General features: G+C 45.3%; 1 protein-coding gene across 1 annotated transcript in view; it reads right to left on the minus strand.

Moving 5' to 3' along the window:
* Positions 1 to 12,888, minus strand: part of MAN2B2 (mannosidase alpha class 2B member 2) — a 57,388-nt gene that overhangs the window by 34,583 nt on the left and 9,917 nt on the right. The window contains exons 7-11 of the mRNA XM_088463564.1: positions 11,864 to 12,059; positions 8,618 to 8,808; positions 7,305 to 7,458; positions 4,830 to 4,951; positions 407 to 672 (exon numbers count right to left, since the gene is read on the minus strand). Of these exons, the coding sequence (XP_088319690.1) occupies positions 407 to 672; positions 4,830 to 4,951; positions 7,305 to 7,458; positions 8,618 to 8,808; positions 11,864 to 12,059 (929 nt within the window). The remainder of the gene's footprint in view (positions 1 to 406; positions 673 to 4,829; positions 4,952 to 7,304; positions 7,459 to 8,617; positions 8,809 to 11,863; positions 12,060 to 12,888) is intronic.

Consider the following 12,888-nt stretch of genomic DNA (forward strand, 5'->3'; position numbering starts at 1 on the left):
ATAAGCGCAGTGAGCAGCCCAGATCTAGACATTTGAAAAAGTCAAAGGGCAAAACATAACACACAGACACGGAGTTAATATAGAGCCGTCAGTGGCAAATGTGGACCGTGACGTGGCCATATTTAGGAGGGGGAATGATCAATGCAGTGACTTGTAAGAGGCATTGCACATATTAGGCAGAAAGGTAATTCTCTCTCGAATGTGCACTTACCACCACATGTACATAAGTAACTACTGTATGCTGTGCTTATAGGTATTAAACAAAATAGGAGGTTTAACACCATCAAATTCTGCACTGCTTCCTGTATGACACAAACTAAAGCTTATACAGCTTTAGCGATGGTGTAAAAATACCACTAAGGCATTGAAGTGAGGGAAGGACTATTACAGTTCTAATACATCTCACCTGTCTGTTATGCTATGGAGTAAGTTTGTGCTCTGGTCAATCCACAGGGTGTAGCAGTCGTTCATCACTGGCGTCAACCTCGGTTTGCTATTTTGTGAGCTGCTTGAGGGTTGTCTGTCAAACTTCAGCGGTATTCCCTCCGCCATTGCCTTCTTTCCAGGTCGTGCATTGTCCATCTCTAACGAGTATCTCCTATAGCTACCACCATGCAGGACAACAAGCACATACAGATCAAAAGCATGGCCGGGCTCCGTGGAGTTCTGAATCTGTAATACATTATGAAGTCCAGTGGAAAAAAAATAAGTAAAACGGTAAAAGTTGGATAATGAGCAACTTATAAATAAATAAGGAAAATTCCTCAATCAATGCTCAACACTGAGCAACAGGTACACGAGATAATGCCGCCGAGAGGATTCGGGATTGAAAAGGAAAAGCAATCGTTTTTCCCATAATTCCTCTCCTAGTTAAGGCAAATTGGTCTACCTCAAAAAGTAGCCGGAAATGTCATCATCTGGTTTTCCTGATGATAGCACACTATGGGGGAGATTTAGCAAAGCTTGGAGAGAGATGAAGTGGATGGAAATAAAGTACAAAACCAATCAGCTCCTAGCTGTCATTTTTGATTGGCTGGTACTTTACCTCCCTCCAAGATTTGATACGTCTCCTCCTACAGGCCTGATTCGGAGACAGATGCAAGCGAGTTTGCAGATGCATCTTGCGGATTTCAGCATATAGAGCATGCGCCCTAGATAGAAATAGGTGACGCGCATACGCACATGGACGGAGATCGCATGTGAGGACAGATTCATTGAACACCCCTTCCGTGAAATGGGAGACTCTTGGCAGTAACTAGGTGGTGATCATGTGGACGCACGGAACGGCTCCATCTAGTGGGAGCATTGTGAGCTTGTAAGATGACTTCAGTAGCGTGTGATCAGTGATGGGCCGCCTGTGTCAGACGGATCTTTTGCACTAAGCATGGAAGGGGGGCATGTCCAGGTACCAATGATGCCATTGGCGGCTGCAGACAGAAATACAGCGGACGGGACAGCCTTCCACATGCAGACACATGGATGTACGTCCGACTCAGATGCAGCTCCTAAGGGTCTAATGTAGTGCTGACTGCAAGTAAACTGTGTGTGTACAGACCGAGATGCGCATATTTACCGCCCCTATACGTATGCTTGGTTTCATAGTCATTGTCATCATCATCAGCAGCTCGTACTTGACCCAGCCTACACTTGGTTCAAATTGTAGGCCTGGAAAGTCTCTGTACAGCCTGCAGCTGCGTCAGCACACCCTAAGTGAGCGGTGCCTTGGTCAGAATGTGATAGGCCAGTTATACCTCCTCAGTAGCAAATGGAGATGCAACTGAAATGTGTACGACTCTGCATCATATCTTGTAGCTGTGTACATGTGGTTACAGAGCATGTGCCACGCGAGTATGCGTGAAATACGCTCCGCAAATGATGTGCTTACTACTCTGCATTAGCTCTACAGTGCACTTCATACAAGGGCTGACAACATTATTTGGTTCATTATTAATCAACATTTATTTTCTTTATTGAATTTGCATTACTTATTTATTTCAAACATTTTTTATACATACATTTTTATTTATTTATTTCTAAATATGGACATCCTTTAGAATGAGCGTAGCATCTGATGGATCTCCCCTCCACACAAACACCTTACTTCACACAACCCCCATATTCTATGTCCACATAATCCTCTACTTTATCCATCCCTCTCTTCCCCCTCCTGTTTCCTCCACTTGCTGTTCTTCCTTTTTTTCTCTCATCAGTCTGCTTCCAACCCTCTGCTTCTTTCCCCCACCTCTCCTATACCTCCACTCTCAACCACCTCCCTCCATGGTCTTGTTACCCCACTACTAAGCCCCATTCCCTCCTCGTTCTGTCTGTCACCTCCAGGGCTGCCAAGAGAAATTCTGGGCCCGGGTACTGCAACATCCTGTGGGACCACATCATGTATGGCTGCACCCATTTGTGAGTGGGTCTAGCATGTGAGATGCACCCACTCACAGGAGCATGGCATAGCACCCAGCAGCTGGAACGAAAGTAGTCACTACTGTATTAGGATGGCGGGACAGTCCCATAATAGCTGCATTTCTTGTCAGGCTGTATATAGATGCTAAAATGTAACACACAAATTAAAGTGCTTCTACTTTACTTTGTACATCTCTCATGTAAATAACACAAACAATCTATTTTCTATCATAGAGATAGATGTATGAAGGACTTAATTTTTACATAACATCAGGTCGTCTTATACACACACATTCCGCAGCACATATCCTAACCCACTGCTCCATGCTCCTTCTTCACTATCTACCCCTCTGTGTCGCCCCTGTCTGTCTGCCCTTCCCCTTTAGAATGTAAGCTCTCACGAGCAGGGCCCTCATCCTCACGTGCTTCTCCTCCCCCTACTTATAGTATAATTTACTCCTAACTCCCTACAATGGCACCTACCACCTGGTTGCTCATGTCCTGCTGCTTGTGTTTTGCAGCTGAGTTTATAACCTTGTCCTTGTCCTGCATTGTTTTGTATTACTATTAACTGTTTTTCTTGTGTGCTCATTTATGTACTGTGTAAGGCGCTGCGGAACCTTTGTGGCGCCATATAAATAAAGGATAATAATAATTTAACGTTTAGTTCTTGTATTATCTAAGGGCCTAATTCAGAGATGTACACCATTCCGATGTTTCTGGGACTGAGCGATTATTAGTAAACAGCGTATGCGTCTAAGTCGCCGTGCACATTCGTCAAGGACCATTACCGTACTCGCTCGCAGTGACTATTTATGCGCAAGGAATATGGCTCTGGCAGCTCAATTCCGACGCCCATTCTGTGGGAACAAAGACATAAGCCTGGTACACACTAAGATATATATACATTATATATATATATATATATATATATATATATATATATATATATAGTGTCCTATCAAGCGGATCGGAGCGACATATCAGGTGCATCAGCCAGTATGTACCCGCAATGTCGCCGACAATGCGCGCTCCCGGTCATTTCAACTACATCGCCCGTCGGACCTGCATGCAGGTCCGACAGACGAAATCATTAGCAAAGGCCATGCTGCCTTCATCACTGCTGGCATCGGCAAGTGTGTATGCCGGCACCCCGGCGGATCTCGTCACTAACGAGGTCGGAACACACTAGACATCGTCTAGTGTGTACCGGCCTTTAATCAGAATTGCAACAATCGAATGATCAAAAAATGATGCTGCATACTTGTAATACAGATGCTGCAACATTTTACACAGATGCTTAGATCTGCAATGCTGCAGGTGGGCGTCTCAATACATACAATGCATAGCAGCGGTGTACAAATTTGCAGCTGCGATGGCATTATTAGCGATCTACTCTGAATCAGGCCATAAGAGTGTTAGCAGAAATCCAGTCTGGATCCTCCATGCACTATTTAAGGAATCCCTGTGATGTCATATTGAGGTCACTGGTTGCCTACCAACTGCACAACACTGTATGTAGCAGTGCTCAGGCCACTCTGCATTATGAAAGAAATAAAGCATTCTGTTCAAGCGATCGTGAGGGCAGGACCAAAATACATTTTACTAGCCTGCACCATGGACTCATAGGGGTATATTGATTAGCCTGCATGGTGCAGACATCGGCAAGGTCGGGGCGAGTCTGCCTGATGTTTTAAAGGGGCAATCATGTAAAAGGCAAAACCAAGTTAGTTTTGCCTTTTAAATGACTGTCCCTTTACAGAAGGGTAAATGGAATGCGCAGGCTTTTACATTTACCCCATAGACCGCCAGTGAGAACAGCCCTTCTACTATTTAAAATGGTCTCGGAGCAATAGAGCCGCTGTGAGGATGTAGAAAGTCAGTGGGCGGTCAGGAAGTGGCTTATTATGATCAGTGCAAGCTGTGCATAGAAATCCATTTACACTTTAACCCTAAAGAGCACACTACCACAGCCACTTTGTTGACTGGAGAGAAACTTCAGGAGAAATGAGAATGGAGCCAACCAATTATTGTACAACACTGAGAAAGTAGTCTGAATGCATTAGAATCACGTTTTCTTCAAAACTGGGGATATTTCCCCATTGCCTTAACATTGGCAGTTCATGTGCAACAAACGCATAACATGGTGATCGTTGGCTCCAATGAACGGACTGACATGGTTGGTCACATTTACAAAACCTTCACCTCCATTGCAAGATTTGCTGTTCTACGCATCAATGACGTGGCCCAGTCAACACAATGTCATGGGCGTATGTATTAGCTGCCCCTCCGGGAAAGCAGGGTCAGGATTAGGTTTTTTTTTTTTTTTTTCAACTAAGTGAACAGTGCAACTTACCAGACAGAAGAAGAGACATAGAAGTAGACACAGAAACATGAAGAATAAAGAGGAGACATACCTGGGCCGGCACAAGCTGACCGTGCTCATCATACACAGCACTGACGGAGACGTTCAGAGCCACGGTGACATATGTGGTAACGTCCCATGCCAGTGGGTTGTAAACGGTAATATTTATGTGGCCTGTAGGTCAGGTAAATAAAAGGACAAGATCTACATTATTACTATTACAAGTTACACGTTAATAAGTGGTTATAGCTTCAGCGCTGTCGGTCAGTGCCAGAGAGCGGATTATTTCTTTTTTAAAAAGGGACCACATGGACCAGCCAACCTTAGCATCTAAGTTTGGAACCTGTAATTCTTATTTAAGATTAACTCAAACACTTGGGCTACACATGTCTATATTTGCAGCTAGGCAGCGACTCTTTACAGCTCGATGTAGTAAGTAGGATCAGTGTGAGGTAGTTGAACAGAGACCAAATGTCTGCTACTGTTTCGGTCTTATTAGATGTCATGAGTAGAAGATATGGAACAATGGGGCAGATTCCATTGCAGTACATGTAATGTGCCATATATCGCGTTCCGGAACGGCACATCGCGCAAACCCTTATATCGCCAATTTTGCCTAAAACCCACAGAGGTGCACAAGAATGAGCGATGCGGAGGCTGCCATATAAGCCAAATAGGTGCATAGCCGAGCATCACAGCAATGCTTGGTGGCCCATCAAGGCCAAATGAATTTACCCCAATGGGTTTTAAGAGTGACTGCCCTGCCAAACCACAGGCATCCACTGTGTGACACGTGGTCTGGGATCATGGGATATGGATTCCCCATAAACAGAGTTCTGTTACATAAAGGGACTGAAAGTGAATTAGTAACAATGCATTCCTCCGTCATTTTTTTTTGAGATTTTATGTGTATGTTTTATATGCAGTTCTTATAGGGATGTAATTTTCAGACCAGCGGACGGCATGCCGCCTGTCTAAAACCCAGAAAGTCCGACTCAGGACTTAAGATAGGCGTCGAAATACCCCTGTCGGGATTCCAACCATCGGGATGCCGCTGTCGGTATTTTGACAGGAGGCATCCCGACAGCTGGCATTCCGTTCTTATGTGTTCAGATTATAAAAGTAAAAACTTTTCACATATTTTCATTGACATCTGTTTTTTGGACAGCGCTCCACACATCTATATCTACAGTCGAATAGGGCGACAGTCAGGGATGAAGAGAGACAATGACCTACCCCTGCTGCACCCAAAGAACCACCTGCGCAGTGGATGGAGAAGTACTCTGGGCATGCGTGAGGGTCAAGCAACATTGGGGTTAATGTATCAAGCAATGAAAAAAGCGGAGATGTCCATAGCAACTAATCAGCTTCTACCGATCATTTTACACCTGATAATTGTCACCTTGATGCTGATTGGTTGCTATGGGCAACTTGCCCACTGGTCCACCTCTCCATTCGTTTCACTGCTTGATACATCAAACCCATTGAGCTACGAGTCTTATATGCCAGCACACACTAGATGGGGCATATGAAACTATATTGAACTAATTGGCTATATGGGGGCACATAAGCTATAGAGTGGCATATGAGAATTAGTTGTACAAACTTTCCAAATGTTGTTCATCCATAATCAGGACAAGACAGTGGCACATGCGTGGAACGATGATTTGGTCACACGACATGGGGTCATGAACACACTAGTGCACCCTCAGCTCTTCTCCTAAAAACATCCTTTCAATGCCTCACACAACGCTGCTGGAATGCCTGGCATTAAAGGGGCACATCTCCCAAATGCCCAGGAATCAGGACAAAGTCCTCACCCGCAGGGCAGTTAGTCAGCCCTTATACAGGTATATGAACACATATTAGGTTATGTAGAGGCATAGTGTTCATACTGTAAGTTGGTATATTACCATCATGTCGGTAGTGAGGATATATGGAGGTATACTACTATGTTGCTAGAAAATTGACTATAAGGGCAGTGTAATTCTACTCAGAGACATGTGAAAGGAGAATTCGGTCCACGCGTGTTATATATTTACATTCATTGTGCTGCACTACATATAATATCTGCTCTAAGAGCTTGTTCAATTAAAGGCTTGCTACTAATGTCATACACTAATTATGCAGAATAAAAGCAATGTGCTTCCTACGCTACACCCTGAGCCCCTTAGTGTGGGCACAGAAATATAAATACTCAGACTCTGCATCACTCAGAGACATCTTTAGGGTGTAATCACCCTGCTTTCTACTAATCAACCAGCCATGGAAAACATTATTAATAGAAATGTGCGGGTTCGGTTTTTATCGCAAGTTTGGATCAGTTTGGATTTCTCTTATTGGCTATCCATAACTCGTTACAGCTGAATAGCCAATATGATGCCGTTTTTGAGATCTGAACATATCCGAGTAAATCCGAACCGCACATCTCTAATTATTAATGACTTATTTGTCATCGAACACTTACACTTTTGTAAAACGAGCCACCTCTATGCTACAGCAATATACTAAAATTACTGTACTGTACCTTCTGAGTGTCCATTATTCTCAGAGGAGAACTGGTCTATGACAACGGCTTCCATAAGCTTCCGCACTCCCGTCATTCCCTGATGCAAGTGTGCCATATACATATCCCCGACCTTCGGGGACTCTGTACCAGTAATGCCATCATGGTGCTGGACCTTTAACATAACAGCCATACAATAAGAATCTTATTACTGCTCCTGATCCCAGTGTACATTCTGTATCTTTGCCATATCAATTTTCCCAATATTTACCTTTAATACTGAATTTGGGCCCTTGGCCTATAACCCACAATGGTGATGAAATAAGGGCCCCTAACCCATAACCACGGAGATTTGTCCAGCGATAAGCCACAAGTTATAGAAAGTGAAAGCACTTACAGTATATACTACTAGTAATGGTGCAGTAATGTATTAACAAAGCTGCCACTCTTTTGATGACTTCAATGCACAAAATTATGCCAGTAGCAATTATATGCCACTAGTAGTTACCCAGTAATGCCAACAATAAAGGCAGCAAGAAGTAGCAAGTAGTAGCCCAACAGGATGCCAGCACTTACTTACCCCGCCACTTTCACCCCCTTTTTCATGTTGGTCTCCCCCTGCTGTGACCCCCTCCTCTTTATATGTCCTATGGTGCTGCCACATCAGTGCTCAGTGACCTACGGGTATTTGCCGCCTTCTCACTGGACGTGGCATTTAAAAGTTGGCTACACACACCAGGAAGGCTGAGACTCCTCCTGCTTGGTATTTGCACCCCACCCATCTGCCCTTAGGTGCTTTTAATCACCTGAACAGCTTCCTACATTGCTGTCTACATATTAGAATGGGCACTATTACAGGTAAGTCCTGGATAAATTGACACAATGTGTTAGTATTAGGGATGTCAGGGACCCATCTTATGGGGTTCACCTTGACGTGGTGGATGGGCAAACATTCTTGCCCAAACTTGTACTTAGAACCTCACTTATACCCATTTTAATTGTAGAGTTTATCAGGATTATCTTGACTATCATTGTTCTTAGTACTCAGAATGTGCACCGGTGTTCTTTGTCCCCTGCATTGTACTACAAGTCTCAGCATGATAGCACCTCTTATTAGGTTTAAAATTATGGTGTGCAGTCAAGCCCCCTCCCCTTTTACACAGACCAGGTAATCACTTAGTTGCCCCCTTTACGTCACTACTTCTTCCCAGTCCCCGAACAGATCAGAAAAAGAAGCAGCCGCCATGGCATGAGGGTGGGCACCAAAGGGTGGCGCACTCACGCTACTTCTATCCGGTGCTCAAGCGGATTTTGATTCTCAGCTCCAGAGTTACCTCGGATACGGCCCATCGTAGGTCCCGCAGCTGCTCCAGGGCCCACATCCTGCACACGGCTCCAGACGGATACTTCAACAGATACTGAGCGTACGCAGACTCCCCGGCGTACAGCAGTGAGCTGGCCCTGCGGGCTGCTCCTTTCAAGACGTTGCGGGATGCAAAGAATCCTGACCAAGCTTGGAAAACATCTACAGAAAAAAAATATATATATAATAATAATAATAAAATAAATAATATATTAAATTAATTCGATAACCAAGAACTGCAGCGAGCCTCAATTATAAGGAATGTATATCGGAACTTATGGCCTGATTCAGACCCACTCACGATGGCCGAGCGCTCGCAAGCAGGTCGATGTTGGCCCAGTGCGCATGTGCGAGACCCGGATAGCGACGGACAAGCCGTCGCTCCGGGTCTCGTACCAAAGGGGGCGTGCTGTCGATGGTGAGTGACAGCACGCCCCCTTTGGTGGGCATGCCGGGGGCATGGCTGCCCAGACGGAGGCGTTCCTATGGGAACGCCTACCGTCTGGGGCCGGCCCAACTGACATCACAAGTGATGTCAGTGGGAGTGCCTTCGGCTCTGACAGAGCCGAAAGCACTCCAGGGCTTGCGGCAATGAGACCCTACCACAAGGGTCTAGTCGCAATCCCGATGGTCGCGATGGTCTTGACCACTGCGACCATCTTCCTGGCCGCTCGCTATAGCTGTGGGTGGTATACGAGCAGCCAGGAGGCTGCTCTAAAAATTAAGGACGGCCCTGATTCAGAGCGAGCGCTCTGTCAGAGCGTCCGGCTCTGAATCAAGGCCTTAGTATTAAAGTTCATTGAAAGAAATCCCGTGACAAATGATTGACATAATCAGAGGACACTTATCGTCCCTATATAGGAGGAGTGAGGCATGTCGTGCCTCTCACAGTCATCAGAAAGGAGCTTATCAACACCGTAGCAATTTTTGTCTCACACCCTAAAATAGTTGTCTCCATTTATTTATATTTACGAAGATGCATCTCTCTCCACTAGGAAGCAATGGCCCTCATTCAGAGCCGTACGCTCTGAGCAGAGCGCACGCTCTGCATGAGGGCCGGGCTCCTTTTTCATGGAGCGTCCTCCTGGACGCTCGTATAGCTGTGGGTCACCACCCACAGGCTATACGAGCGTGCATTTTGATGGCCGCGATGGTCGTGACCATCGCGACCATCGAAATTGCGAGCCGGAGCCTGCGGTTGAGGTTTTCAACCGCAAGCTCCGGAGTGATTTTGGCTCTATCAGAGCCAAAATCACTCCCACTGACATCACTAGTGATGTCAGTGGGCCGGCTTCTGACGGGAGGCGTTCCCGTGGGAACGCCCCCGTCAGGGAGGCACGCCCCCGGCACGCCCACCAAAGGGGGCGTGCTGTCAATCAACATTGACAGCACGCCCCCTTTGATCGGACACAACGAGCGAAGGAAAGTCCTTCGCTCGTCGTGTCTGGCGCATGCGCACGACGGAGCTCCCTCCGTCGTGCGCATGCTCAGTGCAGACCATCGACCCACTTGCGAGCGTACAGCCGCTCGCGAGTGGGTCTGAATCAGGCCCAATACCCGTAGTGGGCCTGATTCTGTGATGAACACAAGTGAGTTTGCGGATGATCATGCAGATGTCAGCATACTGCGCAAGTGCTGTAGAGAGAAACCGGCGACCACTCATGCACCAAATTAGGCATAAAACACACATACAGAGACTGACGGATTGAACGGACCCTTTTTCCATGAAACGGACGTTTCTGGGCGGCAACCACAGAACTATTCCGTCTCTAGTGAGAATGTAACCGGCGTGAGCCGACATCAGTAGCGTGCGGATGTAGATGGGATGCCTGCGGCTGCAGAGGAGGAGACAGTGGCCGGGCGGCCTTCCACATGCAGACGCACAGAAGCTCGCTATACATGGATGATACACGATTCTCGAATTAGCTAATAAGCGCCAAATTCAATTAAAGGCGAAAAGTCCGTTTTCCGATTTGAGCTTTTCGCCTGTTTTCCGCCCTATTCAATTCCAGGACGTTTTCGCCTGCACGAAAACTCAAAAGGCGAATAAGTTTCTCCACCCAGAGGCAGGCGAAATTAGGTGCACAATTTCTTTTTTGGGGTACAAATGTGTGGACTTGATTCAGAACCCTTTTTTGCCTGACTAATCAGGCAAAAACTAAAATAAACTTAAAAACCACCCTAAAATCGACTTGTCATTTTTGGGGCGAAAATGTAAAAAAAAAAAAAAAAAAAGTGTTGAAAAATGGGTAAAAAGTAGTGGGCCTGGTATTTTGGGGGGGTATAAGGTTGAGACCTGTTTTTAAGATTGCAGGAGGCTGCAGCATGTGTATTTTTTAGATTTTTTTTAAATCTTCATTTCAGAGACACCAAAATATACACTAGTACCCATTTACATGTACCCCAAATTTAACTGCGGTACTTATTTTCTTCAAAAAACATTGCTTTAGATCATTTTTCCACACTTATGCACATATGCATATAACAGCCCTTTAGACTCAATATAAGATCACAAAATACTTTTATTAGGGCTATTAATACTCTTCTATATTGATTCCTCGGGTCAATTGGGCTTTTTATGGGGTACAGACTGATATCCCCAAAATATGCTGTACTTTTCGCTATTTAGTACATTCGCCTATCCGCGTTTTCGCCTGTTTTAGAATTGAATAGGGAGAAAAGCGGGGACGCGCACGGAGAAAACATCGCATCCCAACAGGCGAATGAGGCGAAATCATTGCACTTTTCACCAAACAGGGCCCAATTCAATTAAAGGCGAAAAGTCCAAAGTAGGCTACCGCGGCGGCACGAAAAATCAACAGCAAATGCGCCTGACTCAGAATCAGGCCCTATGTGCCTCGTGCCTCTGCAATCACACCAGTTTCCTAATGAACTGACAGGCTGCAAGCTAATGAATATTGGTTTACCCAACAACATGGCTGCTCCCACTCTGTGAGGGTGACAGGTCAACCTTAAGGGGGAATGAAAATAAATCCATTTCTAGGCACTATTATTTCTAAGAAAGAAACATGCTACTAAATAGATCAATATATGTGTAAGACAGAGGGTTAGATCAAGGTAAAGCTCTACAAACCTTCAGGTAACCAAACTAACTAATACTCTGTAAATGGTCACTACAAGCTTCATAAGGAAGCCCTGAGAGGAAGTAACTGTGATGCTTTACAGTCTGTGTCCTATAACCGCGATCCCAACACACCTGAAGAGTAAGGGAGGAAATCCTGACTATCGCGGACCCCCCAGGTGATGTTTCTACCATGTATGCCCGTGAAGTAGTCTCCGAGGGTTGCGTACTGCACAGTCACGCCAAACTCTGTGCGACTATTTATATATTCCAGCAGCAAATCCATGTTCTGAAACTGGACAGAGGAATTGAAGAACTGCTTGTCACACCCCTGCCGAGAATAACATAAACCCAATTAGCTGCGATACATATATACATAACATATATCATATATTTGAAATTCGAATTTGTAAAATGTGCTGCAGTATACAGTATGTGATGTATGGCGAGAAGTGATGTCATCACTGCACATACGTCTCAGTACTGATGTGACTTTCATTAAATATAGACCATACATAGAAAGCAGTGATGTCACCAGTGTCACATGACTCATTGTGAGTGTTACAGAAGGGAATGTAGAGCTCTGAATGAGAGTAGAACACACTTGGATATGAGGAGAACCTCATACAAGCAACTTGTATTTTTCATACTGTTACTTGAGCGCAACCAGAAATTATGTGCCCTCTTACTGACGCCACCTTACAATTCCAAGACCTGTATTGATGCTCAAAGATACATGTAGGCATATATTGGCCCTGGCGGAGCAGTGGGTGGTTATGCACGGCGAGAAATAAAACCCGACAATTTGTGTGTGATGTTGCCAGAAAAAAAACTGGTGTGATCCTCTCAATGGCGAGAGCGGCAGTTATAGAACTCAGGTCCTGCTATTGCGACATATCCCACACTTCAACTAAAAAAAACAACGAAATAATAAGGAATTAAAAAGAAACCTCAGACCTCAAACCCAGCGCTACAATTTGGACAACCAACCCCAACCGCCCATTATGTTACCAGTCCCACGCTGAAAAGCACTGGGGCTCTTTTAGACACCCCCCCCCCCCCCCTTGGTGTGGTGGTCCGAGTAATAAATGAATGAAATCATGAAGCAGCAACTCTGCCAAGATGTCCAAAAGACCCCAAGTTCATTATCCCACTTCCAT

This window comes from Taudactylus pleione, unplaced genomic scaffold (assembly GCF_031769625.1).
Source record: "Taudactylus pleione unplaced genomic scaffold, aTauple2 ptg001408l, whole genome shotgun sequence".
In the NCBI taxonomy this organism is placed as follows: domain Eukaryota; kingdom Metazoa; phylum Chordata; class Amphibia; order Anura; family Myobatrachidae; genus Taudactylus; species Taudactylus pleione.